Source organism: Phodopus roborovskii, unplaced genomic scaffold, assembly GCF_943737965.1.
Source record: "Phodopus roborovskii unplaced genomic scaffold, PHOROB, whole genome shotgun sequence".
In the NCBI taxonomy this organism is placed as follows: Eukaryota; Metazoa; Chordata; class Mammalia; order Rodentia; family Cricetidae; genus Phodopus; species Phodopus roborovskii.
Window position 1 is genome coordinate 58,578 of NW_026125207.1, and position 26,790 is coordinate 85,367.

A 26,790-nucleotide genomic window follows, 5' to 3' on the forward strand; every position below is an offset into this window, starting at 1 on the left:
TTTATCAACTAGCGACTGTGGCAGGACCACTCATTCTCTCCCTCATGCATATATATATGCATATATATGCATATATATATATATATATCATGCATATGAACAAGCTTACCTAAGCTCACGTGTATATAACCCATAACACATACTTGCATAAGCCCATTTGCCCACCTGTTGTGATTTATCAGAGTGTACAAGCACAGCTACAACATGACTCCTACTCCAAGAGCCTTAACTACATGCCATAGATTGTTCTCCTTCCTTTTAATTACTGTAGGAACACAGAGCAGGGCAGCCTAAGGAAAAAAATAGTTTAAGGTTTTTGGAGTGTGCTGTGTTTGCTTATTGGAGTCTTTGTTGTGATGTTGTTTGGCTTGGTTTGGTTTGTTTCCTTGAGACAGGATCTCATAAATCCCAAGCTACCCTCTAATTTGCTATCTAGTCAAAGATGGCCTCAAACTCCTATCCTCTGTCTGTTTCTCCTGGCCTGCTGGGGTTACATGAGTGTATACCACACCCAGTTAATGTGGAATATGCTGAAATATAGCTCAAATATTCATTCATGCAGGCAAAAACTAGACAAACAGCTACATCCCCAACAGTTTCCAGAGTTTTGAGCATGACTTTAATGCATTTTAAATGAAGACATAACTACATCACTTTCCTTCTTCCCTTTTATCACTCCAGACCCTCCCATGCCCCTTCCTTCTAACTCCTTCCATATCCATCCCTACACTTTCAAACTGATAGCCTCTTTTTCTTGACTATTACAGACAGACAGATATTATCTTCTGAGTCTGTTTTTGAACAAATATATAAATAAAACCTACTGGTTATATTTTTATTGTTTATGTATGTATATGGTTTTCGGGGCTGACCACTTTGTATTGGATAACCAACTTGGGGGAAGGGATGCTTATCCCTGGGAGAAACTAGTTGTTCTTTCAGCCGTCATTAGTTGCCTATAGTTCTCTGTCTAGGAGTGAGGCCCCATGATATCTGCTCCCTTCCATGTTAACATGTCTATTGATACTGTCATTATTTCGGTCTTGCTTATGCAGCCATTTCTAGGAAAGGCACTCTCACAGCAGACTTACATTCTTTTTGCCTTCCTCTTTTGCTATGTCCCTGAGGCAAAGGTGTAGAAGCTGTGCTGGCTGCTGAGTCTAGGGTACACACGATCCATTCTCTGCATTGTGTCTGGTTGTGGTTTTCTCTAATGGTCTCCATTTGCTGTACAGAGAATCTTTTTTGGTGAGAAGTGATAGCTACACCTATCTGTGGGTGTAAAGATAAGATTTAAAGTGTAGTTGGCAATTATGCTAGTCTAGCAAAGTGGCAGTAGTAGATTCTCTCCTAAGATACATGATCTCACTATCCCCAGGGAGTTGGCTAGGTTTCTAGTAACAGAGATGATTTCCCTCCTGCTGAGTGGAACTTAAATCTCCTTCACCATTGCTTAGTACCAACACGTGAATGCCACTATTTCACCTTTATGGATATCTTGCCATGCTTATCATTGTTGTTCATAGATGTCATGGCTATCGGTTGCTTCCCTCACTTGACAGCATAAGATGAAGACTTTCAGTTGGATGTAGCTCAAATCATCCAAGTCCTGCATCCTCTGTGTGTAGTGTCTTCAGCAGCAGGTGCTTACCTTCAACATGTGAGATGCAACCAAGGGCAGCAGCAATAGCCCACATGGCCTCAGGGGTCATTCGCACATAACTAGAAGGCCCATGAGAGAACACAGCCTGACTTAGAATTTCTAGAAGGACATGTCCAACTCCCCAACACTACAGAGTAACTTCCATCTACCAGAGACCTTTCTAGGTCACAGCTCAGGAGGTTTCCTGGGTCCCTACAGCCCTATAGGTCAAACTCTAGGTCATCCAAACTTCCTGAGGCCATATGTAGGGTTCCCAAGTCCAAAGGACAAGACAAGGACCCTGGTAATATATCAACAAGCCCTGATTTCCTGGGATGTCTGAAAATTTTCTATGTTAAGTAGCACAAATTCTAACTGATCTCAATAATAAAAACCTAGAGTCAGATATCTGGATAAATACTGAAAGATCAGAGAAACAGAGCAGCCAGCCACTAGTTCTTACCTCCACTCAACCCTCAGACCAAGGGGGCGATCCTATCCCTATGAATCCTCAGACTGAATGCTGTCTCTATAAAACCTCAGACTGAATGGGCAATCTTGTCTCTAGGAATCCTCAGACTGAGTGGGCAATCCTGTCCTTACTGTTATCATCCAGGCAAACCTGGCACACTCCTAAGGAACTTGGCACAGTCTGTCACCCCTCTGCATATGGCAAGCAGTACCCTTGCTCAACAGGCACAGGAGGTCCCTTTAAGATTAGAGCTCCACCCCACTCCAGCTCTCTCTTTCTGCCATTTCTCTGAGGAAGCAGATCTCTGTCTCTCCCCCCTCCCTTCTTCCTTCTTCCACTCCCTTCCCCAGTAAAACTTCCTTCTTGTGTAAGTTCTGCCTGATGACGTGTTTGTCCCTCACCGGCCACGGGATCCCATGCCCTGCATATCATAACATCTGCGTAGTCTCAGAATGAATGTTGTCTCTACAAAATCTCAGACCAAATGGTCGATCATGTCTCTAGGAATCCTCAAAGTGAATGCAATAAGCTCCTGTCTCCTCCCACCTTATATTCCTCTCTCCATCCAGCCATATAGCTCCTGTCTCTACCTCCCTAGTGCTAGTATTAAAGGCATGTGACTCCCAAGTACTGGGATTAAAAGTGTGAGCCATCACCTCCTGGCTCTGTTTCTCTGTTAGACTAGATTAATCTCATATAGCCCAGGATAACCTTGAACTCACAGAGATCTGCCTGCCTTTGCCTCCTAAGTGCTGGGATTAAAGCTATGTACCACCACTGCCTGGCCTCTGTGGCTACCTAGTGGATAGATCTGCATGCTGATCTTTAGACAAGCTTTATTTGTTAAATCACAAACAAAATATCACCACCATGTTTTCATGTTTTACTTTTACCCCACTATCTGTATAGTCTAAAAGTCTTCAGGTACAGAATCAAATGACATGGCTCATGATATTTAAGGAAGTGTGGTGTCTGCAAGCTTGGGAATATACTGGGTTCAGTTGTTTCCAACCATGGTTTACCTATTAGATCACCCTAAAAGTTTTTCAAATTTTGGTTCCTGTCACTTGGCCAAGATTCTGTTGCAGCAGAGGTGAATCATATCATCAGTCATGTTTCAGGTCACTGGCTTAGAACTGCCTTATATCACACCCTGACCACCCAGGTCATTTGTTTTTTAGTATAGAGGCCAGTAAGGAGAAAACAGTGGGACAGGCTATCTGCCAAGGCCACACAGTGCTCTGTGCAGAACACGTGACTATCACCTTGATATGCTATATGCAGCCGAAGGGAAAAGTTGCCTCAGCTAAAGCCTCTGCATACCAGAGCCATGTGTTCCCCTCAGAAAACTCAAAGCTGCTCAGTCCTGTGACACCCTGTGGTTCTAGGTTGGCCAAGTTCCATCAAGGTGGAAACAAATATATGTATCACATATCTGATACCATACAGGACTGCCAGGTCCTCTAGCACAAGATAATGATGAGACCGATCAACTATTGATAGGAAATGTGCTAAACACATCAGAATTTCATAAAAACAAAGCAAAACACCAAGTAAATAGCAAAAGTTTGGAGAAAAATAGTTTTCCATTACTTGGCAACAAGCCAAGGAAATTATAAGGAAATATCCTACTTGTTCTTTATAAAACCAAATTCCACTCCTGCAGGAAGTAACTCAAAGAGTACACAAAGGAATGAAATCTGGCAGATAGATGTGTTCCATTTTAGGCAAAAGCCACTCCTAGATATGAAACCTGTGTGAGATGCACAACTGCAGAGACTTTCTCCCATTATGTGAGCTGTCCCTTCACTCCCTTAACTCTTTCCTTTGCTGTACAGACTTTTGACTTTATGCGGTCCCATTTGTTAACTGTTGCCCTTACTTCCTAAACAACTAGGGTTCTGTTTGGAAAGTTCTTGACTATGCTGTATCTTGATGTATTTTTACCTGCTTTTTTTCTCTGACAGTTTCAGAGTCGAGTCTCATCCAGTAGTCTTTGACCCACTTGGTTTGATGTTTTTGCATGGTGAGAGATACTTTCATTCTTAATTTGATGCTTTTGCAAGGTGAAAGATACTCTCATTCTTCTTCATGTTCTCTCTCATTTATGGTTCCTGTTGCCACATAAGACCATGCATATATTTATTAAATGAAAATGTAAGTGGAATCATCTCAGGGAATAAAAGGGGCAAATTCATTATGTAAAAGGGCAGAGTACAAAACTGAGCCACAATCCTGTAGACAGTCAGGGATCTAAAGCATGGATCCTTAAATTCCTACCTTCAGATGTCCTACTGAGTCACAGAAACATGTTACATAGGATCATGTTTACACATTGTAATACATTTTCATAGTCTCATAATATAAATAAAACAGATCACCTACATAACTACATGGTAACTAGTAGATATTTTTATTATAGTAAATGATGGGCTACCTCACAAATACACATTCTAAATTAAGTTAATTGAAGACAACTTTCTTCCTTTCTTATACCTTTGTTGGGGGTTGGGGATTTTTGTTAAATTGTTAGGTTGCTAATTTTTTACTTTGATATATATATATATATATATATATATATATATATATTCCTCTCTCTCTCTCTCTACACACACACACACATACACACAAACACACACACACACAGTTATACCATTGGAACAACCATAATATTTAATTAGTTATGTTTCACCAACCCTTTGAGCCGACCTCCTAAAAATTAATATTCATCTGAAGAGTTTCTAAAGCATACTACCAGTCTAATTTCCTTACTATCAATCCAAAAAAGTTAATAAACTTAACAATGAAGCTGATGGTCTCTGGGTATAAGAATTAGAGTAGGGAGTTCTAATGAACTTGGCACTGTCTATGCATACAGAATAGGCAGGATTTTAAAGTTCTACATCTTCATTGTTTCAAGCACACATTCACTCCATTTCAGATTATTTAAAGTCAATCCCCTGCAGTTGCTGGTTAGATTGGCATTTCATTATACTTGAAGTGGCATCTTCAACTCCCTCCTGCCTCTTGTAATTAGCCAAGAAAAATCCAGAGCCAAAGGAAATGGTTTACAGGAGTTCACCAGCTCTTCAGTTCACCCTGGAACTAAGCAAACTCACCAGGGAACACACTAGAAACAGCAAAGAAAACACACGTAGGTGCATCTCTCACACCTGGCTCTTGAGGAGAAATTAATCTAACCTAAAACTTTGAGTTGACTCCTAGAAAATATTGTAACTCAATCCAGGCTTTTTAATTGCTTGACATTAACAGATGGTGAAAATTTAGAAAGCTTTTAAACTATAATGGACAACTTTCAAGGCCTGGAAAATGTTACATAGTATCTTTGGAGAATATAAGGACCATGTAATTGATAGAGCTATATGGACATAAAGTACTATATCCCCTGAAAAATCTACCTCCCAGGTGGGATAGTAAAGTTCCTTATCTTTGGACAACACTATAGAAGCTGTGAGTATTGCTAACTTCCCTATTCCCAATGTTACCGGCCACAGAAAGCTAATATTGGAAAAGACCCCCCATCTGAATTGTGTTAACTTAAACCCAAGTTATCTCAAGTGTTTTTGAGTCACATGAACTATTTTCATTGTGTTTGGTTTTATCATCAGTATAATTGTCATATTCATCATCATCTCCACTGTCATCATCACCACAGCCACCTTTATCATCACCATTACCATATCCACACTACCAGTTGCAGCACCACCATGATTACCATACCACCACTACTGTTATCATTAATACCTCCACAGTCACTACCATCTTCACTGCCATCATCAGCATCTTCCAGTTTGTAGTACCATTCACGTTTGCTTATTGCTTCCAGGCTCAGTTCATCACCTTGGTTTGTCTTTCCATGGGCCATAAGCTGACCCAACAGCCTAATCCTAACCCTAACCTGTGTGTGTGTGTGTGTGTGTGTGTGTGTGTGTGTGTGTGTGTGTGTGTGTGTGATTGCTGCACAAAATAGTGAATTCTGTAATGATGTTTTACACATCTGTATCATTGAAGTTTGCTCATATCCACTCTCATCCTCCCTTCCATTCTTCCATCCTACTGGTCTCCTTCCCTCCAAATAATTCCCCTTCTTTCTGCCATATATATAAATCTGGATTTCCTCATAAGGGAGAAACGTTCAATATTTGGCTCTCTCCCCACATCACTACCTCTTGTTCCCCCACATAACCCCTTTCTACTTCCATGAGCTACATATTTTTTTTTTTTAGATCTGGATTCTGCATATAAAAGAAAACACAATGTTTATTGGGAATTTGGCTTATTTTGTTTAGCATGATTGTTCCAGCTTTATTTCCTACTGAGGTAATAAAAGCAACTTCAAGGGAGGAAAGCTTCAAGGGAGGAGCAACTCCTGGTTCCAATCCTTCACTGCAAGAAAGTTGGGGGAGGAGCTTGAATGAGCTGGTCACATTCATAATCAGAACAGAGAGATAAAGAATGGATGTGTGCTTGCCTTTTAATTGATACCAGAGTCAGTCAATATTAATTATCAATGATGACCTCCAGTTCCATCTACTTTCCTGAAAAGTATAGATTTAGCTCTTCTTCATAGCTGTATAAACTTCCTTGTCTATACTACACTTTCTTTATTCATTCCTCTGCCTGTGGGTATCTAGACTTCACCAGCTTTTTCAGACCTGCTGGCTTTCACAACTCTTACAGTCTAGTGGCTAAACACCATTGAAGACCCTATTTTAAGAGGAAGTACCCATGTCACAGTGACGTTAAGTAGCTATCCCACAGTTACTCAGCTAGTAAGTAATGACACCAGGATTAAAATCTAGACCAGCTTGAGAGGCAAAACCCAGGCAACACCTGTTTCTAATGACCTGAAAGCTAGGTGTGGCTTTATAATTGTTAGTGGCTGGGAAAAAAGTGAAAAGACATTTCTGAGCTAAGCCTCCCAGACCATGAGCAATTATCCCTCCTGTAGGATTGTAAATGATTTGTAAAATTTTCTTTAGAATCTACATATATGAAACATTATGGTCTATGCCTTTCTTTCTCACAGTTACCCCTCTGGGTTGCATCCATGTAAACCTTGAGCTGGGAACTATTCTTCCCTTTTCGTTCATCCTAGAAAAGTTTATGTAAAACTGGTACCATTATATCCTTAAATGTTTGGTAAAGATTATTTTAAACAAATCAGAAAAACTGAAAAGAAAAATACAATATCCTTGGGTATTCCTGGGGATTGTTCAGGACTCCCCACAGAGGCATCTCCAATCCCTTATAAAATTGCTGTGGTGTTTACACATAACCCATCACATCTTCCCATAAGCTCTAAATCGCTGCGAGGTTACTTATAACACCTAGCACAATGTAGATATGCTTTTTAAAAATAACTGCTGTACTATATTGCTTAGGGAATAATAACAAGGACAGATGCAATTTTTAAATCAAATGTTTTGAACCTCGGTTGGTTGAATACATAGCTTCAGAACCTGTACATACTATGATCTGACTATGATTCACAACTTATAAAAATTACACATTTAAATTTTGATGTCCAAAAAATTGAGTGTTAGATTGATTCTTTTGGCTTTGTACATTGAAAATAAAAAGGTAAATGGAGACAGTGTGGTCCCCAGAGTCCCTGAGACATTTGCCCTCTGCCCTTAACAGGATATCTGGCCAATCCCAGGCTAAATCTGCAGCTCAGATCTTAACCATTTCACTGTTAAGAGTAAATTCCACTCTGCCTTCACTTCTAAGACTTGTCTCCTGTGCCTGGGCTGCTTAAATCGGTCACACGTCTTTCTCTGCCTCCACAAACAAACCCTTGTGTCTCTGGACCACTATCCCTGCCATCTTTCATGGTCAATTCTTCTTTCCTAGTGAACAGCACCAAACACATCGTTAGGAAGTTCCGAGGCCACCTGCGTACCAAGATTGAGTCTGGGGAAGGGACAGTCCCTGTCCGGAGCCCCAGTGCAGTCCAGACGTGGGATGGCATCCTGCTGGGGGAGCAGCTAGTCACCATGTCCTGCACAGACAAGATTGCCAGGTAAGAGCCCAGTTAGTTGTTCTGTTTCAAAAATCAGCTATAGATCTCAATGAGGACAACAAAACAGCAGGTCCAAACTAGATCTTCGTATTGAACCCACTCAAAGAAACATGGTGTTGGTCATCAATGACTCAGGTGCCTGAGGCATTGGTCTCACACGTGGATGCATGTTGTGTAAGTGCACACATGTGGGGGTGTTTGATGACCAGAAGCCAAAGCTCAGTGCCTTCTTCAGTCATTCTCCACTTTGTCCTTTGAGATGGAGTCTGTCCTTGAACCTGGACCAATTTGGCTAGACTGGCTGACCAGTGAGCCCCAGGGGAATTTGCCTGTATTTGACTCCCCAGCACTGGGATTACAAGCCCACACCACCACACTGAGCCTTTATGTGGGTTTTGAGGTGTCAAATTCAGATCCTTACGGTTGAACAGCAAGAACTTTACCAATGAAGCCATGGTCCTGGTCCCCACCCATTTGTCATTCCATATGCTTGAGGAAAAAGCACCTTTTGAATGAACATACCTAGCAATTTCAAGTTGACACAGCAAACATTCAAAATCTCTGACCCAATGATTGATTTTTCTTCTGTTACAATGTAAATTGTAATAATTATTTTTATAAGGGGAAAAATAAGCTTAGATTTGACATCTCTGGATGCTGTGATCACTGCCAGGGACTGAGTGTGAAGCAAAGAATGTTTTTCTCTGCCACATCTCTTACTGTGCACCAAAGGTTTTTCAAACACCTCCATAAGCTGTTCTCATCTAGGTAAACAGGAGACAGAATTTTCAGGAAGGGCATCTCAGCATCCTACACAACTCCTGATGGTTGAGAAAGGCCTAAGCTGGGTGTGAGTCACCCCACTCCCCTTAGCTTCATCATCATGCCCAAAATCCACTCCCTGCCCCTTGCCCACCTCAGTTCTGATCCTCAAAGATGCCACACACTGCAGGAACAGTTCCATAAACCACGTCTGGAAAATACTTTCAATATATGCATTGAGGTGAAGGGTCGTAGCAGCCTGAATTTGGCTGAAAGAGTCATAAAGTTCCAAGGTACCCCAACCATAACATAAGATGATTAGAAGAGAGAATAAGAGTGCACTGGAGACAGCTTGGTGGTTAAGCACTCTTGCTGCAAAATTATGAGAACTGGAGTTCTTATTCCAGTGCCCACAAAAAAATGCTGGGAGTAGGAGAGATGGCTCAGAGGTTAAGAGCACTGGCTGCTCTTCCAAAGGTCCTGAGTTCAATTCCTAGCAACAACATGGTGGCTCACAACTATCTGTAATGAGATCTGGTGCCCTGTTCTGGCATGCAGGAATATATGCAGGCAGAACAATGTATACATAATAAATAAATTAATATGTAAAATGCTGGAAGTATTGCAAAGGCCTGTAATTACAGCTCCAAGAGATCTTATATCTTCTTCTGGCCTCTCTGGAAGCACAGACACATGCAGCCATGCATATACATATATAAACACACACACACACACACACACACACACACTAACATAAACTCAAGCATGCACACACATAAGTAAATAATAAATAAAAAATCTTTAAAACTGAGTGAATCAGAAGCTCATTTGGAATCCATGATAAGTGCACTGATCTGTAGTTTATAAACTAAGTGGACAGAGGAACTGGCCATTTTAAGCTAATGTAGTCTCTAAGCAAGCACATACCCAAATATCCCAACAGTTTTGCTGCCCCCAAATTTTCCTATGTGGGTGTGTCTGCAGCCGCAGCTAGTTCAGAAATGAGAATTCCAGTCTTGAATGGAATGGAGAAGAGCTGGAGAGGCTAAAGAGAAAATCAAGGCCAAGGACCCAAGGAAAACAGGAAGCATCTTACACACAAAGTCCTCAGCTTCCTCCCACTAATACAGGATCTAGAGTCTAAGACAAGCTGTCCCCTACAACCCTAAGAGATCCTCCAGTAAGTTAAAACCCCAGGAGGCACTGGGCTGTGTGCCTAGTACCTATATAAGACTTGGGGTGTCTTATGTGCTCAAGAAAGGTACATGAACCAACTGAGCTATGCTAACTTCTGCACCCTGAAGGACTGCTCTACTAGGTGTCTTTTACTCTACTAAAGAGAACACAAAGCCAGGGGGCAATGAGGCTTAAGTTCTTCTCACATTTCAAGGTGGGAACATCAGACACCAAACAGTTCAAAGTGCCACCCCAAAGTCCAGAAGCCAGCACCCCAGGTCTCCTTCTCTACCCTACTCTGAGGATTCTGAGGCTACAGGGCTTGGAAAACGTGAGCCTCTATCGACAGTTATTCCAAATTCTCATGGGAAATTACCAAGTAGCTATAGAAAAAGAGACCCATTTAGGCCCTGGCTTTGATTGCCCCTGGCTTGGCAGAACAAGGAGAGGGCTAAATGACCGTAAATCAAAGCACTGATTTCTGCATTGCCGGGAACAACCTATAGTCTTCAAGCAGCTCATCTTTGAAGAGAAAATGTATTCCTCTCTACAATATTTTCATCTGCTCTTGGAGTGAAAGGGAAAAAAGCAGCAATTTTCACTTTAACAAAAATCCTCTTGATACCCTCAAATAATGCTAGTTTTCTAAGTTAATTCTATGGCTCTCCAGAAAAATGAAGTAAATTAATGCTACAGAAATGAAATCTTGTCTCTGGGATCTTAACATCAATAGACAGTAAATTAAACAGGGGCTACAAAACCCACCTTATATTGGTTGCTGGCAAGTCTATTGATGGTAATGCTCATAAGACAAGGCTTTATCTTTTTAATAAAATCCCCTTTAAAAAAAAACAGCAGAAGTCTGTGTTACATCATCTCCAAGGATAATCAAATGATATCCTGGATGGAAAAACATTCTAGACTGTTTCTCTTGATATTTTTGTTGTAGCTGTTGTGGTGGTAGTGGTGGTGATGCTATTGTGGTGATGGTGGTAGTAATTTAGGAGTTTTGTTTGTTTATTTAGTTTGATCTGGATTTTAGATTTTTTTTAAAACCAAGTGTTTCTGTACAACCCTGCTGTCTCTGAAATCCTGGTTGTGTAGACACCAAGCTAGTCTTGAATTCAGATACTCACCTGCCTTGGTTTCCTGGGTGCTAGGATTGAAAGTGTGTGCCAACTCAGCTTTTTCTCAGAGGAAATGCTGTAGGAAACAGTAATGTCTCTGCTCCAGCTAGCTACACAGAGACCAAGAATCAATCCCCTGGCACCAGGGGGGTTCACATCACCAGTTCACACCATGCACCCACTTAGCTCCTCCTTGCTAGACATAGTGATGGTAGGAGGAGACAGGACAGACCAGAGGGGCTTGATGGAGGCCAGGGCTTAGAGGTGTCCTCACACCCCTTTTGTGTCCCCTTGAGGCCACTTCCCAGTTTCCTTCTTCTGAGCTTCACTTCCTCTTCTGCCTCCCTTTCTTTCTCTTGTTCTTCCAGTCTCTTCTCTCCTCTTCCTCTGTCTTTCTTGTTGTCTCTGTCCCTTGTCTGTCTCTCTATCTCTCTGTCCAGCCCTCTCTCTCTGTTTCTTCTTCCTTCTATTTCTCTGTCTGTCACTCTCCATATCTCTCTGTACTTGTCTGTCTCTCTCCCTTTGTCTCAATATTTTCTGCCTCTCTCATTTTCTTGCTGTCCATCCTTTTCTCCCTCACTTTCCTCCCTCCTCCCCAATCTCATTACTGCTCCACACACACTCCTCAACCAATGAATTCTGAGGCTCACAAAAACTGCTTAGCTTCACCTCCTCTCATCACCTAGTGTGGCATCATTTCCTTTCCATGCCCTGCAGGGAATGCTGGGAAAGTTGCAGCCTAACCATCCTCAAATTCCATCCCAACACACATCCTGTCTCCTACACTGAAATGGCAGGGATGCGGTACCTAATGCTGTTGCTTGTGTCTGGGCTTGACCTTCATGGGATCATTGATGCCACTTGATTTGCATGGTGCCTGTCACAGTGAGATGCACATGATGGCTCTTGATAAACAGTGCTTATATTGATAATGATGATGAGGACAGGGCAATGATGACCATAACAGTGACAGAAATAATACACCCACTCTAAACAGACCTATCTGAATCAGGCTAAAGCTACTGGCATAGAAACACTTCCTTTGGCGTGGAAGTGCTTTGGCTCCTCTACAGCTGACCCTGATCATAAGATATGTGTATGAGGGCTCATACACCATCTATTTCAGAAAAGAGGCACATTTGCTACTTTTGAGCAGGAACATATGTTATGATAACGGTTCAAGACCAATAGCATCTGCAGTGTGCATTATTTGTAGAAAGGCCTCACAAAGAGACAATCTGATAATGTATGTGTTCATCTGTTTTCTAGCCTGTACAAAAACAAAATTTCAATCTTGGGCTTAAATAATGCTCAAAACAGAGGGCTTTCACACACCAGTACAGATAAACTTTCTAAGCGAATATATTACAGACACTCAGTGCTCGGGAGAGTGAAGCTGAGTACACAAAAGCACAGGAAACATAGTATATAAAATACTGTGAGGGCACATTGGCTGCATAACCTACAACACATGATATACTGCACCCAGTATTACACCACATTGGAACCAGCTAGATTTGGGAACTTATTATTACATTTTCAAGCATTTTTGAAAGTCAGATGTTAAATACAGTCATTACTAAAAATGAAAATACACAACTTACAGCTAAATTTAAAAAGTAATAAACACTCCAAATTTGCCACTTCAGAATTATCTGACCAATACATGTGCTTTTGAAATTATTTACAGCTCTATTTCCTATAAACAGCTTTATAAAGTCATGAGCTGCTGGACAAACCAGTGCACCTCCTCCTAAGTCTGTACTCAGTAACCTGAAACTGTCGGCTTAAAATTGGTCAAATCATAGCATTTATACCATGGGAGCTGGCATAAGCTACAAGTGTGCTGCTTTTGAAGGGAAGGAACTAACTGCTACCAGTATATCATAAGAGCAACCATGTAGACAGACTCTAGAAATAGCTCATGTAAGGTTGGCAGTGTATCTGTCTGTTTTAAAGAATCTTCATTCTTAGAATTTATCCCTGAATAGGCACTCTCTCTCCCTCTGCCTCGTGTGTGTGTGTGTGTGTGTGTGTGTGTGTGTGTGTGTGTGTGAGCACACGAGTGCACACTCGAGCGTGCATATACACGTACACATGTGTTCAAGGACACATGTACATGTGTGACCTCTGTAGAAGTCAGAAGTTGGCATCAGATGTCTTTCTCAACCACTTCTCCACCTTTTTTTTTCCTTTCTTTTTTGAGATATCACTGAGCCTGGAATTCCCTGATTCAGCTAAACTGACTAGCCAGGACCCCACCCCCACCCCAGTGCTGGTGTTACAGGCACATACTACCATCTCTGCTTTTGTTTTTATATGGGTTGGGGTCTTCATGTCTTAGCAACAAGCATTTTACCGACTGAGCATCTCCCCAAGCCCGTCTTTATCAGCACCACAATCACTGCCTGCGTATAGAGTTTATGAAAGAAGGAGAGCCTGTCAGGAAGGAGGGTGAGAAATACCAATCAGTGAGAGGTTGAGGTATTACACAAGGCCAGATAGCTTCAGATCTCCCATTAGCAAGTTCTCAGAGTGCCTTGCTAAGTTGAAAGGAAGCTTACAGTGAGTGAAAACACTAGCCCAAGACTAGCAGACACAGCCCTGTGATTGTCCTTATTGCTGATGTGTTGTGGCCTTTCTAGGGAGATATAAAATTTACCACTGTCTCCAAAGGGATAGCACCAACAACTGAAAGTGGTTTGTCCAAATTCATTCTGAGGGGTAAAATGGGCTTATTAGGGTTGCTATAGAATGTCCATCTATGGACAGCTAGATCTCCTCTCTACTCCAAACCCCCATCTAGAAAATTCCTATTTCATATGGGCCTAAATCCACTGCAGAATTGACAAAATATAGATACAGAGTGCTACTTAGAGGTACTACAGTAGTGGTAACTATAGACTCAAGCAACATTAAGCATAAACAAAACCAGACTCTGGGAAAGACATGTTTATATGTGCTCCATCCTTGTCCTTATCAATGACTCTGCTGCTATCAGCAAATACTGCCTAGCCATGGGAAAGATGGTGTGCCCAGATTGCTGCAAGATGAAGTTACTCTAGCCAAGATTCAGAGGGTTAGTCTTGCTACGTGATTCCACTAGATTCAAGGAACCAACTCACTGGTTAGTAGTATAAGTACTACTGAGACTTATATTAAGAAGACATTTGAAACATCATGGAGAGAATCTAGCAGAAGAGAAAAGCCCAGGTTCTGACATCATGTTGCATCGTGTTGAGTCACAATGACTCTCAAACAGCACCAAGTGGTGTGCATGGGGGTCAGTGGTTGGTGAATATCTACTAGTTAAATAACTGAAATATTTTCCTTTGTCAGAAAATTCAAGTTATAAAACATTAATATATGCAATGCAATTGAGTATGGTATAGAAACTAATATTTTATTGTGTATATCATAGTAGTGTAGGTGTGTGTGGTGTATTACATCTTCATATGTGTGTATGTGTGTCCATGCAATGGCATATGCAAATGTGGGTGTGTGAATGTGAAAAGTAGAGGCCAAGGTCTGGTATATTCTTCAATCACTCCCCATCTTATTTTTCAAGACAAAGTGTCTCCCTGAACCTAGAGCTCACCAATTCAGCTCAGCTGGGTAGGCAATAAGCCCAAGGAGCTGCCTGTCTCTTCCTCCATGGCAGTAGAATTGCAGACATGTGCCCTGTAACCAGCTTTTTATGTGAGTGCTGGGGACCTGAACTGGGGTTCTTGCAAGCACTTTTGCCAACTGAGCCATCTCTCAAACACTTGAAAACTAGTATTCTAAAATATTGTAATCTTCCCATCAAAGCCAATACATGATTGTCCTTATTGCTGATGTGTTGTGGCCTTTCTAAATATCAACCAAACCTACTGATTAAGAAAATCAGTCTTACTCTGGAACCCAGTCTTACATATATCTCTCTTAATAAATGCAGTTCTGTTTGAGCACTATAAAAAATGAGTCTGAATGACTTTTTCTCACCTTTTATATCCTGTGACTTTCACATGTTAAGATGAACAAAAAAAAAAAAAAAAAAAAAAAAAAAAAAAACCAATAAAATAGCATTCCTAATTAAGGTGGAGGAAATAATACATCCTCTAGACAAATCTGTGGTTCACTTTGAAAGTTCCCTGAATATTAAAATGAAAATGAACTGGAGTCTGGTGTATCCAAGGATCCAAACAATTATACAGCTGTTTCATTTCCCACAAGCAGATCCCACAAGTATTACTTGGGCTTCCCTATCTGTGATCAATGGCACCTACATGACAGACAGTATTGCTAAGTAATAACAGCCATTCTTCCAGGCACAGAATTTTTATGAGTAAAAATTGATTTAATTTTACAGTGTTAGTGTTATGATCAGTTTACAGGAAAGCAAGAAAATGATACAGAAAGCTTGAAATTCCTGCAGTGCTTTATCATAAACCATAAAATAACTCAGAACAAAAAAACCTTTAGTTGCCAATCAGCTAATGTTTGAAAGTATCCTTCCTTCTGTTTAGAGTTTGGGACTTTTACTAGAACTCCATCCTTCCTGCAGTGTGTACAAGGACAGTTAGTACCCAAGATAGACAGTAGTAGCTCTAATTGTGGACCACTCTGATGGTTCTAATTCCTTATTGAGGGATGAGATCCTCATTGGAACATCAACTAATTCCCTTGAGGACCCATTTTATAGTTCTTTTTCATGAGACCTTAATGCTCCTCTAGGAAGCATCCAATAAAAGAGTCAGTCAATTTATATGTTAGGAGGGGGGACTCTTACCCATTACCTTCCACCCACTGCACTTTTTTTCACATGTATGTACATGCAGCATCTGCACAAATACACATTGACCCACATAGGAACACTCACATAGATACATACACATAAAAAATAAAAATAAAAAAAGTTTAGCCAAAACTCTGATGCTAAACAACATCTTGTACATGAAGGCTGACTCACAAGTTCTATGTAGGTAGAACTAACCCCTTATGAGTGACAACTTTCACAGAAAAACAAAACTAAATCTCTGACCTAAGTGTCTCTGGAATCCCATCACTTGGAAGGCTGGGCCAAGAGAATCCCAAGATCAAGGCTATTGTGACTTATATGGGAAGGCCCTACCCTGTGAAGTCAATGCCTAGGATTACAGTTCAGTGATATTCAGGCTTTGGGTTCCATCCTCAGCATTGCAATTAATAATAATAATTTAAAATCCCCCACGTCAAGAGGATGACTCAGTCAAAAAAAAATGTCAGGACATTTACATATGCTTTGTGATCTCAGTTCTCTAGAAGATGAGACAGGAAGACCCCATAATTTTGAGAAAAGCCTAGAATACCAAGGGAGACCAAGACCAACCTGGACTATATAATAAAGAAAAATTAGGAAAATATAAAAAATGTCAGCTAAAATTCCAACTGTCACAGAGAGCATTCACTAACTCTATGTTCCTGTTAATCTTTTTCTTAATTTACATTTTTTCCTACATCTGGGATTTTGTTGTGTGTACAGTTGGCTTACAAGCTGTTCCTCAAAACTACAACCATGGCTCTTGGTTAAAATAACAAGCACTTCAATGTGAGTGTATTACTGCTAGTATTTATGCTATCAGCTGCTTTACTTCCTGTTGCTGAAGGCATGATGTATTTCCAGGTCATTACTACTATGAGGAGTGCTCCCCCAACCAAAACAAACCTTTGTACAAATACTTTGTTCTAGATGTCAGATTTCCTATGTAGGATCTGTGACTTCTCAAAAAAGGACAAAGGGCAAGATGGAATCACCTAGCATGTAGGCAGCTGAATAGACACCTCTAAAGATCTGTGCCATTCCAGAACCTATGACTCCAACTTTAAATGGAAGGATTAAGTCTGAGAGACTAATGGAAGCATGTATTCTACCTCAGTTGGCTTCTAAGTGCAACAGCATGTGTTCTTGTAAAAGAGATGCAGAGAAAATGTAGGGACAAGCACAGGAGAATATTCATGGCAGCAGGCAGAATTTGGATTGGTACAGACACAATACAAGAGCACCAACAATTGCCACCAGCACCTGGAATAGTTGAGGATGTATCCTCCCCACAGCCTCCAGGGGACTTATGGCCAGGCAGGTTGACAACTTGAGTTCAGATCTTTGATCCCCAGAACGATAAGAGAGGTTCTTCTGCTGTTTGGGGGCCTGTGGATGCAGTTGTTTGTTATGGATGCCTTAAGAATGCAAAACATCATGAGAAAAATCACTAATTAATTCTGGAAACTCATGAAGCCAGATGAAAATTGGAGTAAACTATGTTCCCAAAATCTAGACTCTAACAACACCTTAAAGACTGAGTGAATCTACAGAAAATGGATTGTTTCATCTCATCAGTGAAAATTGACCTTTATAACCACAAAATTAAAAGTAGCATGTCACCAGCCTGCAGTAGTCAGAGGAACAGGTGAAAGCTGTAACCATCACATCCATGTCCCTGTAGAGATGGCTTGTTTTCATACTCTGAACAGCCATTGTCACAGGCATGGCCTCCTTAAAGGACGGGGAAAACAGAGCAGTTTTGTCTCTATGAAGCAGACATTGAATAGCTTATGCAAATATAAATCTTCTGGAACTAATGTTCCTTTAGATATGGCTTCTAATTTTAAGTACCTGATCCTGGTTATTTATCACAGTGTCACTAAATGAAGGGATTTAAACTTTCTCCATTAATATATATATTTTTTTTTCTGGAGAATCAGGCATCTGTCTGACTGTCAGACTTGGAGTCTGACAGTGAATAGGATGCTCACCTTCCAGGCAAACACCTGTCATTCCACATTCATTCCAAGCAGCTCCCTCTTCTCTGCACCTAGGCCCTAGGGAACAGTTCTGACTTCCTTCCTTCTTGACTTATTGGCAGGCTCCTCCTCTGTAGCACATTATCAACTCCACAAAATTCAAAGGAGGTGACGTGACATTTTCTCATTCCATTTGTTTGGGTGGGCAGTACTGGAGATTCAGTCCAAGACTTCATGCATGCAAACAAAACAAGTTCTCTATTACTAAGCTACACTCCAGCATCCCCCATGCCAGTTTTGAGACAGGGTCTCTCTATGTGGCCTAGGGTGGACTGGAACTTTCCTTATAACCCAATTTGGCCTTGAACTCATGATCCACCTGCATCAACCTCCCAAAAGACTGAAATTAAAAATCATGTACCACTCCACTAATCTCAAAAATCTTTGTACACATTCTTTCACAGAAGTTCATGGCACTTTTTATAACACCCTTTAAGTAAGTTTTGTACAGTCTCTCATGATGAAAACAGAGTGATAGAGTGGGTGATGTTTATTGCATACCAAAGCAATAACACAAATCAAGGACAGTATGACACCTACCCAATCCTGTTACTACTACAACCACACACTGAGGTGGCCAGAAATGCCAGATTAGTACCCCAGAGGCACAGGTGGCTGCTGGTTTCCAGAACTCTGCTCAGAGGTATGGAAACAGCAGAGGACTGAGAAGCCCAGTTCTGTAAAACAAAAGTAGCTACCCTAACCCTAACCCTAACAATGAGTAAAGACACTGTGGAAGTGAAAAGAAAGCTAAAGAGTGAGCAAGCATACTCTAAAAACAGTCCTAGATGTCCTACAAATGATTGGCAGGAGGCATAATGCAGGCTGTTGGTTGGACCTGATGCATCCACATGGGGGAAGGTACATAAAGAAAGCCAAGAGGGCAGGTGGAACACTCAAGCGGAGCCCTTGACAAGGACATAGTGGTATGTAGCACAAGCAATAAGGCAAGCAGTGTGACTATCATCTTTTCTTTCTGTGAGTATACTGTGGTTTGCTTTGCATTTATGACAGTTCTGTAAAGACTGTCCTGATACATATAGCATATATTCTGATACTTTATTAGACACACAGAGACACACACAAAACAGTGGAAAGTGGTTAGTCAACTGAGAACACATTGGCCAAGTGACTCTGGCTTCATCTTATCAGTTGTCTTCATAAATGTTGAGGGAAAGTGGTGTGACACTAGGGAAATATGTGGTGGAAACAAGGACTAACCCCAAGATGGATGGAAAATTGATTTCCTGTAGTCTTTCAATGGCTTGGGAAGCAGAAAGTGCTAGTGTGAGCATATTCCAATGGAGACAGGCAGATATCAAAACTCTAGCAGCACCAGAATCACCTAGAAAATCTATTAAAAACACAACTGCTTGAATCCACTCCAGAGGTTCGTATTTGGCATGCCTAGGATGGGGACTGAGAGAGTCTGTGCTTCATTCAAGGGTCCAGCCCTGTACACTCAGGTACCACACTTAGAGGACCACTGAGTAGACTGTTGCTCAAAGCAAAAAGTAGTTCAGGATGGCCCAAATGGCCAGTCTGGATTTGTATTTCCTTTGACATTTTTAACTCCAATTTTTTCCTTAACTACTGGAGTACTAAGTTTCAGCATTGAATGACATGAAATAATTTGGCCAGAGTTTTAAAAAAAATGATGACAATCAATCTTACAAGAATGTATTTGGGGATTGTACTAGTTAGTTTATGACAACTTAACAAACTAGTGTCACCTAGGAAGAAGGGATCTCAAAGAAAGACTTATCATCAGTCAGACTGACCTACAGGCATGTGTATGGGGAATTGTCTTGATTAATGATTGATATGAGAGGGTCTATCCTACTGTGAACAGTGTCATCCCTGGACAGGTGGTCCTGGATGCTATAAGAAAAGTAAATGAGCCAGCCATGAGGAGCAAGCCAGGTAGCAGCATTCCTCTGTATTCTCAGCTTCAGTTCCTGTCTCCAGATTCCTGCCTAGAGTTTCTACCCTGGATTTCCTAAGAGATGTCATGTGACTTGGAATTGTAAGATGAAATAAATGCCCCCCAAGTTGCTTTTGGTCATGGTTTTTATCGCAGTAATAGAAAGCTAATTAGGGTGAGAACCAAGGTGTGTTCTTAAAGCTTCTAATTGGTTCATCATGCAGGCTAAGTTGAAGAGCATGGTTCCACCGAGGTCTCTGAGTATCATCTGCAGATTGTGACTACTTGGTTCCCTCAGTGTGACCTTCACAGGCTCAGACAAAACATGGAAATGTTTGCAGTTGATGTGGTATTCTGTTCAGAAAACAGGCTCACCAAAGAAAGTAGATGTGTATATCTTTGGAAGGATCTCCAATGCTGCACATTTACAATTCTGTATCTTTCCAGGACCACATCATGATGCTATAAGTAACAGGAAGAAAGAGAAAATGTCAAAAATACACATCACCAATGGATATTCCCTGTCTATACTTCAAAGCACACTCCTGTGGGGAGGGCCTCATGCACAATGAGCCTCATCATTTTCTCCCCTACCTTGGAGGTCACAGTTCAAATTCAGTGAGGAGATGACATCCCTTGGCTAAGGAAAGGCAACCTTTTCTAAAATCTCTCCCTCCACTTATCTGTGGTATTTCTGTGAGTGACAAACAGACAAAAATATATTTATCTAGGGATTATCTATATTGAAAGCTAGGCATAGGATTTCTGTCTCTGTCAACATTACAGGCATATCAGCTATTTGAACAAAAGGAGAGGTATTTTCCCATTCAATCCCGAATGCTAAGGATTCTTCAGTTCATATTCAGAAAGACATTTGGTTTTATTGATCGTGTTAGCTGAATTTGTTTAAACTCCTATAGCCAGGCAAAGAGGAGGTTGATTTTTCTTTTTATTGTAAAGGTTATTAGGGGGAACCAGATATAGAACTTATTTGTCTTTAGACAATCCAGTGGAATCAGAACACTGAAATGTATTCTACAAGTTTTGTTCAAAGCCAATATTTTGATGGTATCAAGAATTACTGTATCACTTCATGGGAATTCTCATCTTATGATCTGAAGCTTAGCTTATTTGAAAAAAATGCCTTGTTATCATGGGATATTTATATATTATCCTGCTTTTAATTGATAAGACATTTCTAAATGTTACCAACAGTCTGAAAGTTGCAAGCCCTGATTGTGCCATTTGTGATCCCTTTGCTTTACACATTGCCTCTTGGCAGACTTTCTTAGCATCCTTTGTTACAAACCTTCCCTTGGAATGCATGCCCACCATCTCCAAATCCAAAAAGAATATGTCTAAAACACTGCGTGGTAACAATTCTGTTTTATCCCTCCTCAGTATCTATCTCTCTATCTATGTATTTATGGGGGTGCTATTCATTTGTATCAAGACAAGTCTTAACTAGGCTGGCCGCCAACTCACAATTCTCCTGCCTCCGTTTCCCAAGTACTGGGACTAAAACAAGAGTGTGGAACCATTCTTGGCATTTGCTTTAAAAAAAAATGTTACTACATTTCTTTTATTTAATTGGAGGGATGTCCTGCACATGCCATATAGCACATGTGGGGGGTCAGCGAACAAATGTCCTTCCACCCTTTGGGTTCCAGAGATTAAACTCAGGTCTCCAGGGTGGGCAGCAGACACCTTTACCCACTGATCCATCCTGTCACACCTCTTCCTAGTTTTTCATTTCTTTATGTTACTTTGTTGCTTGTTTTTATTTTATGGGTTTTTTGTTTTGTTTTGCTTTGCTTATATTTGAGAAAGAGAGAGAGGGAGAATGAGGTTGAGTATATATGGAAATGGAGATATCTGAGATGAGTTGGGAGAGAAAAAAAATGACCAAAATATATTGTGTGGAAAAATAATAATAGAATTAAATAAATAATAAAATGACAAAAGAAAAGATGTAAGGGAATGAGACAAATTCCTCCAACACAACTCAAAACCACCAACACTCTTCCTCCCAGGAAGAGTTCAGTTATCACAGGACTCCTCTCCCAGGCTTTGTAGACAATCTGTAACTCATCAGTGAAAAGTGAGGGCATTAGAGGGACCATGGTGGGTGTGTCACATCATAGTGAAAGTTCAGAAAGAAGCAGGAACCTTACAGCCAAAAGACACCAGGAATGAGGACATCTACTCCTTCCAGACATGTCCTTTGTCTCAACCCATTATGATATTTACACTACAATAAAGTGCATGTGTCCAAGGACAGCCCTTTCTTTGCTGAGAGGACTGGTGTGACTTCTAGAAAATGACCACAATATTTTTAAATGAAGTTATGCAAATCTGATAGTCTAAAGTAAATGTTTCATAAAACCAATGACTGTTTAAATCGTAGGACTAAATTGTTTGTATATAAATATTACCTTTTATATTCCATTTGAGTTTTATGTAGATGAACACATTACTTTAATGACCTGCATTTACGGAGGGAGAGAGGGAGAGTGGTTCCTGAAATCCTTGCCAGCCAGATGGCTGCCTTTTCTTGCATGAGATTAAAAGATGTTTCTCATTCACCATGATGCTTCTGAGGCAGATTAATATCTCCAGCTAAATTGCTTGTGTTTTCGGAATAAAATTTAAAGAGAACTTTTTAAAGCAATTGGTGTCACCGGTTCTTGGAGCAGATTGCTCTCCAGGTAGAGACACATTCGGTAATTAATGGAAAGAATTCTGTGTTAATTGACTGCTTCGGGAAGAGAGATATAATGACCCCTTATTAATCATCAAAAGAGTTGTACAGCATGGAGGTCCCACAATAATTGCTCCAACAGTGGAAAAAATGTTAATTAATGAAAAAGAACAATGATGTAAGAAATTAGCTACATAATGCCTGCCTCCAATAGCAGTTGCATTTTAAACACACTAGAGTGGAAACCACAGAGTGTTGCTTTAAGTAACAGACACACCGAACTTTCTACCATGAATTTAGGTCGGGGGATAAAAAAAAATGTTTTTCACAGTACTTCTGTCTTGTCTGCTTGAAGAAGTAAGAACTTTCACCCAGACCTATATTTATTTCAAAGAAAGGGCCTTTGTCAATCATCGCTGATCTAGGCTTTTTAAAATAAAAAACTGTTCCCAGACCAAGACAAGGTCATTTATTAATGCCCTTTGATTTCAGCACAGTAGGTCATTTTGACTGGTAAGGACAAAGGGAATGGAAAACAATGCTCTTCCCCAAATGGAAATCAGTAAATTCAGTTTCTGAATCTTTTCCAGACAGTATACAAGAAAAACCTTCAGATTCGCTTGGGGAGCCTAATTTCAAGTCTCTGAGAGAATAGCACTCCCTGTCTCTCTAACAACTTGTAGAAAAGGAAACTGAGTTTACTGAACATGTGAAGACACTATCAGAAGTCAGTGCTAGGCCCCTAGAGTGTAGCAGCAGCATCAGTGGCCACTCTGGTGACCTGCCTCTGAGAAATTCCCAGGCCATCCTTCCCCAGGCTGGAAAAGGGGACACCAAAAGGATCAGGCAGCTGAAGAACAGAATGACACCAACATCGCTCACAGGTCCAGCCCCCTGAATGGACCGTGAGCTGCCAGCACTGCATCCCGAACAGATGCAGGAATTCCACTGACTTCACCCTTGCTTTACCTTCTAGCTGGAATGTGCTGGGACTACAAGGCGCACTCCTCTGTCACTTCATCGAGCCTGTGTACCTCCACAGCATCGTTGTGGGAAGTCTGCACCACACTGGCCACCTTGCACGGGTCATGAGCCACAGGATGGAGGGCATCGGCCAGCTGCCTGCCTCATACCGGCAAAACAGGCCTCTCCTTAGTGGTAAGACAGCAGTCTCATGACAGAGACCTGCAACCTCCTCCTTGTCTGTGGGCTGCTGAACACAGGTCCCATGGTTGCAACTCTTGTCTGATTGTATTCATGTTGACAACAGTAATTTTAAACTTAATGAGTAAAATGACAATGAAGAAATTCAATATGGACAAGTGTGTGTGTGTGTGAGAGAGAGAGAGAGAGAGAGAGATCACGGCATATCGAATAATAAGCAACATTCAACATGAATTCATCACACGTCAGTATCTTGTTTTCGCTGCAGTGTTTAAAGTAGCTCACACAAAGACCCTATTGATGTAGGGAGGCTTAGCTGCTCCTGCTATGTGAGAACCTGAGTTCGGATTCTCAGAACCCATGTAAAACTCCTGAATGTGGTAGTGCACATCTGTAATTCCAGCACTCTTTTGGGGTGGTGGGAGCTGGAGAAGAATCCTCAGAAACTCACTGGCAAACAAGAGACCTATCTCAAACAAGGTGGAATGCAAGGACTGACACTAAGGTTGTCCTCTGAGTTCTCACTATCCATACTCACACTGTAACACACACACACACACACACACACACACACACACACACACACACACTAAATAAATAAATAAATAAATGATGAAAGTGTGTCTGCGGAACCTAGGACACCCTCTGTTACAGGGCCTGGAAGGCTGGCAGGAAGCACAACTGGGAGGCAAACCCTGAGCAAACTACACTTGCTACTCCCCATAAAGCCTAGATGCTGTTAGGGGAGCTGGACATGTCAGCCAACCTAGCAACAGTTGCTTGCATGGGTAACAGGTCACATAGCCATGGAAACACTGGAAGGTATGAAATTTGTATACTGTCGGAAAGAGCCAGTGAGAAGTCTCCAAGGCTTTGGAAGGGTGACACTTATCCACTGGGACCATTGGACTTCTATATGCATTGTAAACTTCCAGACTTGTGGGAGACAACCAGAGCAGAAGGAAGAAGCATGTGGGTTTTAATCCTGTCCTGTTAGCCTTCTGATGAGAACCTGTTGGAAAACTCTAGATCATTAGTGGGTTCCCCTTTGTGTACTAAGAGGGTTCTCTTGAGGAACTACTTGTGGCAAAATCAGGAAGACACACTGAGAAACACTGGAACTCCCTGTGTAGGATCAGGCCTGGCTCTGCCCCAGGAACTGGAGGCAGGCTTTCACAGGCTTGGCTGGTTTGCTTTTAGCTTGTGCTGTGGTGTGAATGTGAAATGCCTTCCACAGGCTCGTGGGCATTAATAGGTAGTCCCTGGCTGGTGGCACTGTTGAAAAGGTTGTGAAGCTTTTACAAGACAGGTGCTTTAACCAGCTAAGGCATGGAGCCAACTGCTATGGTTGTGAAACTTTTAAGAGGTGGAGTCTTACTAGAGGAAGTAGGTGTTATAACCTCACTCCCTATCTGCTTGGCCTCCTGACTATCAGTGCAATACAGTTAGCCTCCTTTGGCTCCTCCATGATGAACAGTATCTCCTCAAACCATAAGCCAATGTAAGTGCTTCTTCCCTTAAGTTCTTTCTGACAAATAATTTGATCACAGCAAAGTCTCAGGAAAGAGCAAAGCAGTAAGACAAAGCAGTTGGTGTGTGTGTATATGTGTCTGAATCTGTGTGTCTGTGTCTGTGTGTGTGTGTGTGTATCTGTGTGTCTGTCTGTCTCTGTGTGTGTGTGTGTGTATGTGTGTGTGTGTGTGTGTGTGTGTGTGTGTGTGTGTGTATGTGTGTGTGTTATCTGTCTGTGTGTATGCTCTCTGAATGTCTGCATTTCTGTATGTTGCAATTGGGCCTAAAATTTATTCCTAGAGTTTTTAAATTGCTCCACATCATAAGATCAGGTGTAGAAAGGAGCCTCATGGGCACTGTGGTAGGGGTAAATGAAATAATTCATGCAAAGCACAGAACTATGCTAAGCAAATTCTTAAGAGAAAATGCAGCCATCACAGAAATGAATCCTTTTATTCATTTATTCTACAATGTTGATCACTTAAAGGTTATGTAAAATAAGATCACAGATCTAAAACGCTAAAACAGAGACAGTGGAAAAGGAGTTCTCCTCCATGGAGAACTGGTCCTTTACATGTTAAAACACCAGGCAATTTAGATGCTGTCTATGCAATGAGGTCCTTTCATAAGAGTCTCTTTCTTTTAGCAGTGAGGACAGTTCATGGCACTAGAACAGTGAGCTCAACTCTAGCTCATGAAGCTGAGTATAGTGACACATGCCTCTAATTTGAGTATTCAGGAAGCTGAGGGAGGATTGTGGGTTCAAGAACAGCCTTGATACATAGTTAATTACAGACTAGCCTCATATGGAGAGACTAGTGTCATTATCTGTTCAAAGGCACAGGACTTATTTGATTATTGCTACATCCTGGGGTTCCAGATATGCAGCTAAGGAGAACTTGTATTCAATTATTGGTCAGTCAGCAAGGCTACCTCACACAGAGTGGTACTGCTTTATCTAGGAATGTTAAACAACTGTTTGTATTAAGACTTTCCGTTATTTCACTGTAAAGAGTTCTGGGCTACTATTGAAGGGGTAATTACTTCATCTCCAACCTGAGGGCTGAGCTAATATTAATAAGGCTGGATTGACACCCACAGGCAGTGGGGAGCCTACTTTCTGTGTGCTTGCTCTACTTCTGCTTATTACATCACCCCTAGATCCCTACTTTTGTTCCCAGCCCATTGGCTGTCTCCTTAGCCCTCAACACAGAATGTGTGATGGATTCTTAATCACTAGCTAGTCTGTGACATACCTAATGGATGGAGTTTTAGTCACCTGAAAGGTCCAAGCTATGAAGGCTACCTTTGGGATCTATCTAGATTGCAGAATCCATAACTCTAACCATAGCAACTCTTGGAAAATGAACAACTTATGGGTAGTATTCTTGGGGACAGAAAGGAGGCAAGAAGAAGGGTATGTTCTGATTGGTACAATTATA

The 26,790-nt window shown here is 41.2% G+C and overlaps 1 protein-coding gene across 1 annotated transcript in view; it reads left to right on the forward strand.

Moving 5' to 3' along the window:
* The window catches only part of LOC127226945 (double-stranded RNA-specific editase B2-like), a gene marked incomplete at its 5' end in the record, with an annotated part of 84,284 nt that overhangs the window by 38,957 nt on the left and 18,537 nt on the right, over positions 1-26,790 (forward strand). Inside the window, 2 exons of the mRNA XM_051191120.1 lie at positions 7,992-8,160; positions 23,649-23,830. Of these exons, the coding sequence (XP_051047077.1) occupies positions 7,992-8,160; positions 23,649-23,830 (351 nt within the window). The remainder of the gene's footprint in view (positions 1-7,991; positions 8,161-23,648; positions 23,831-26,790) is intronic.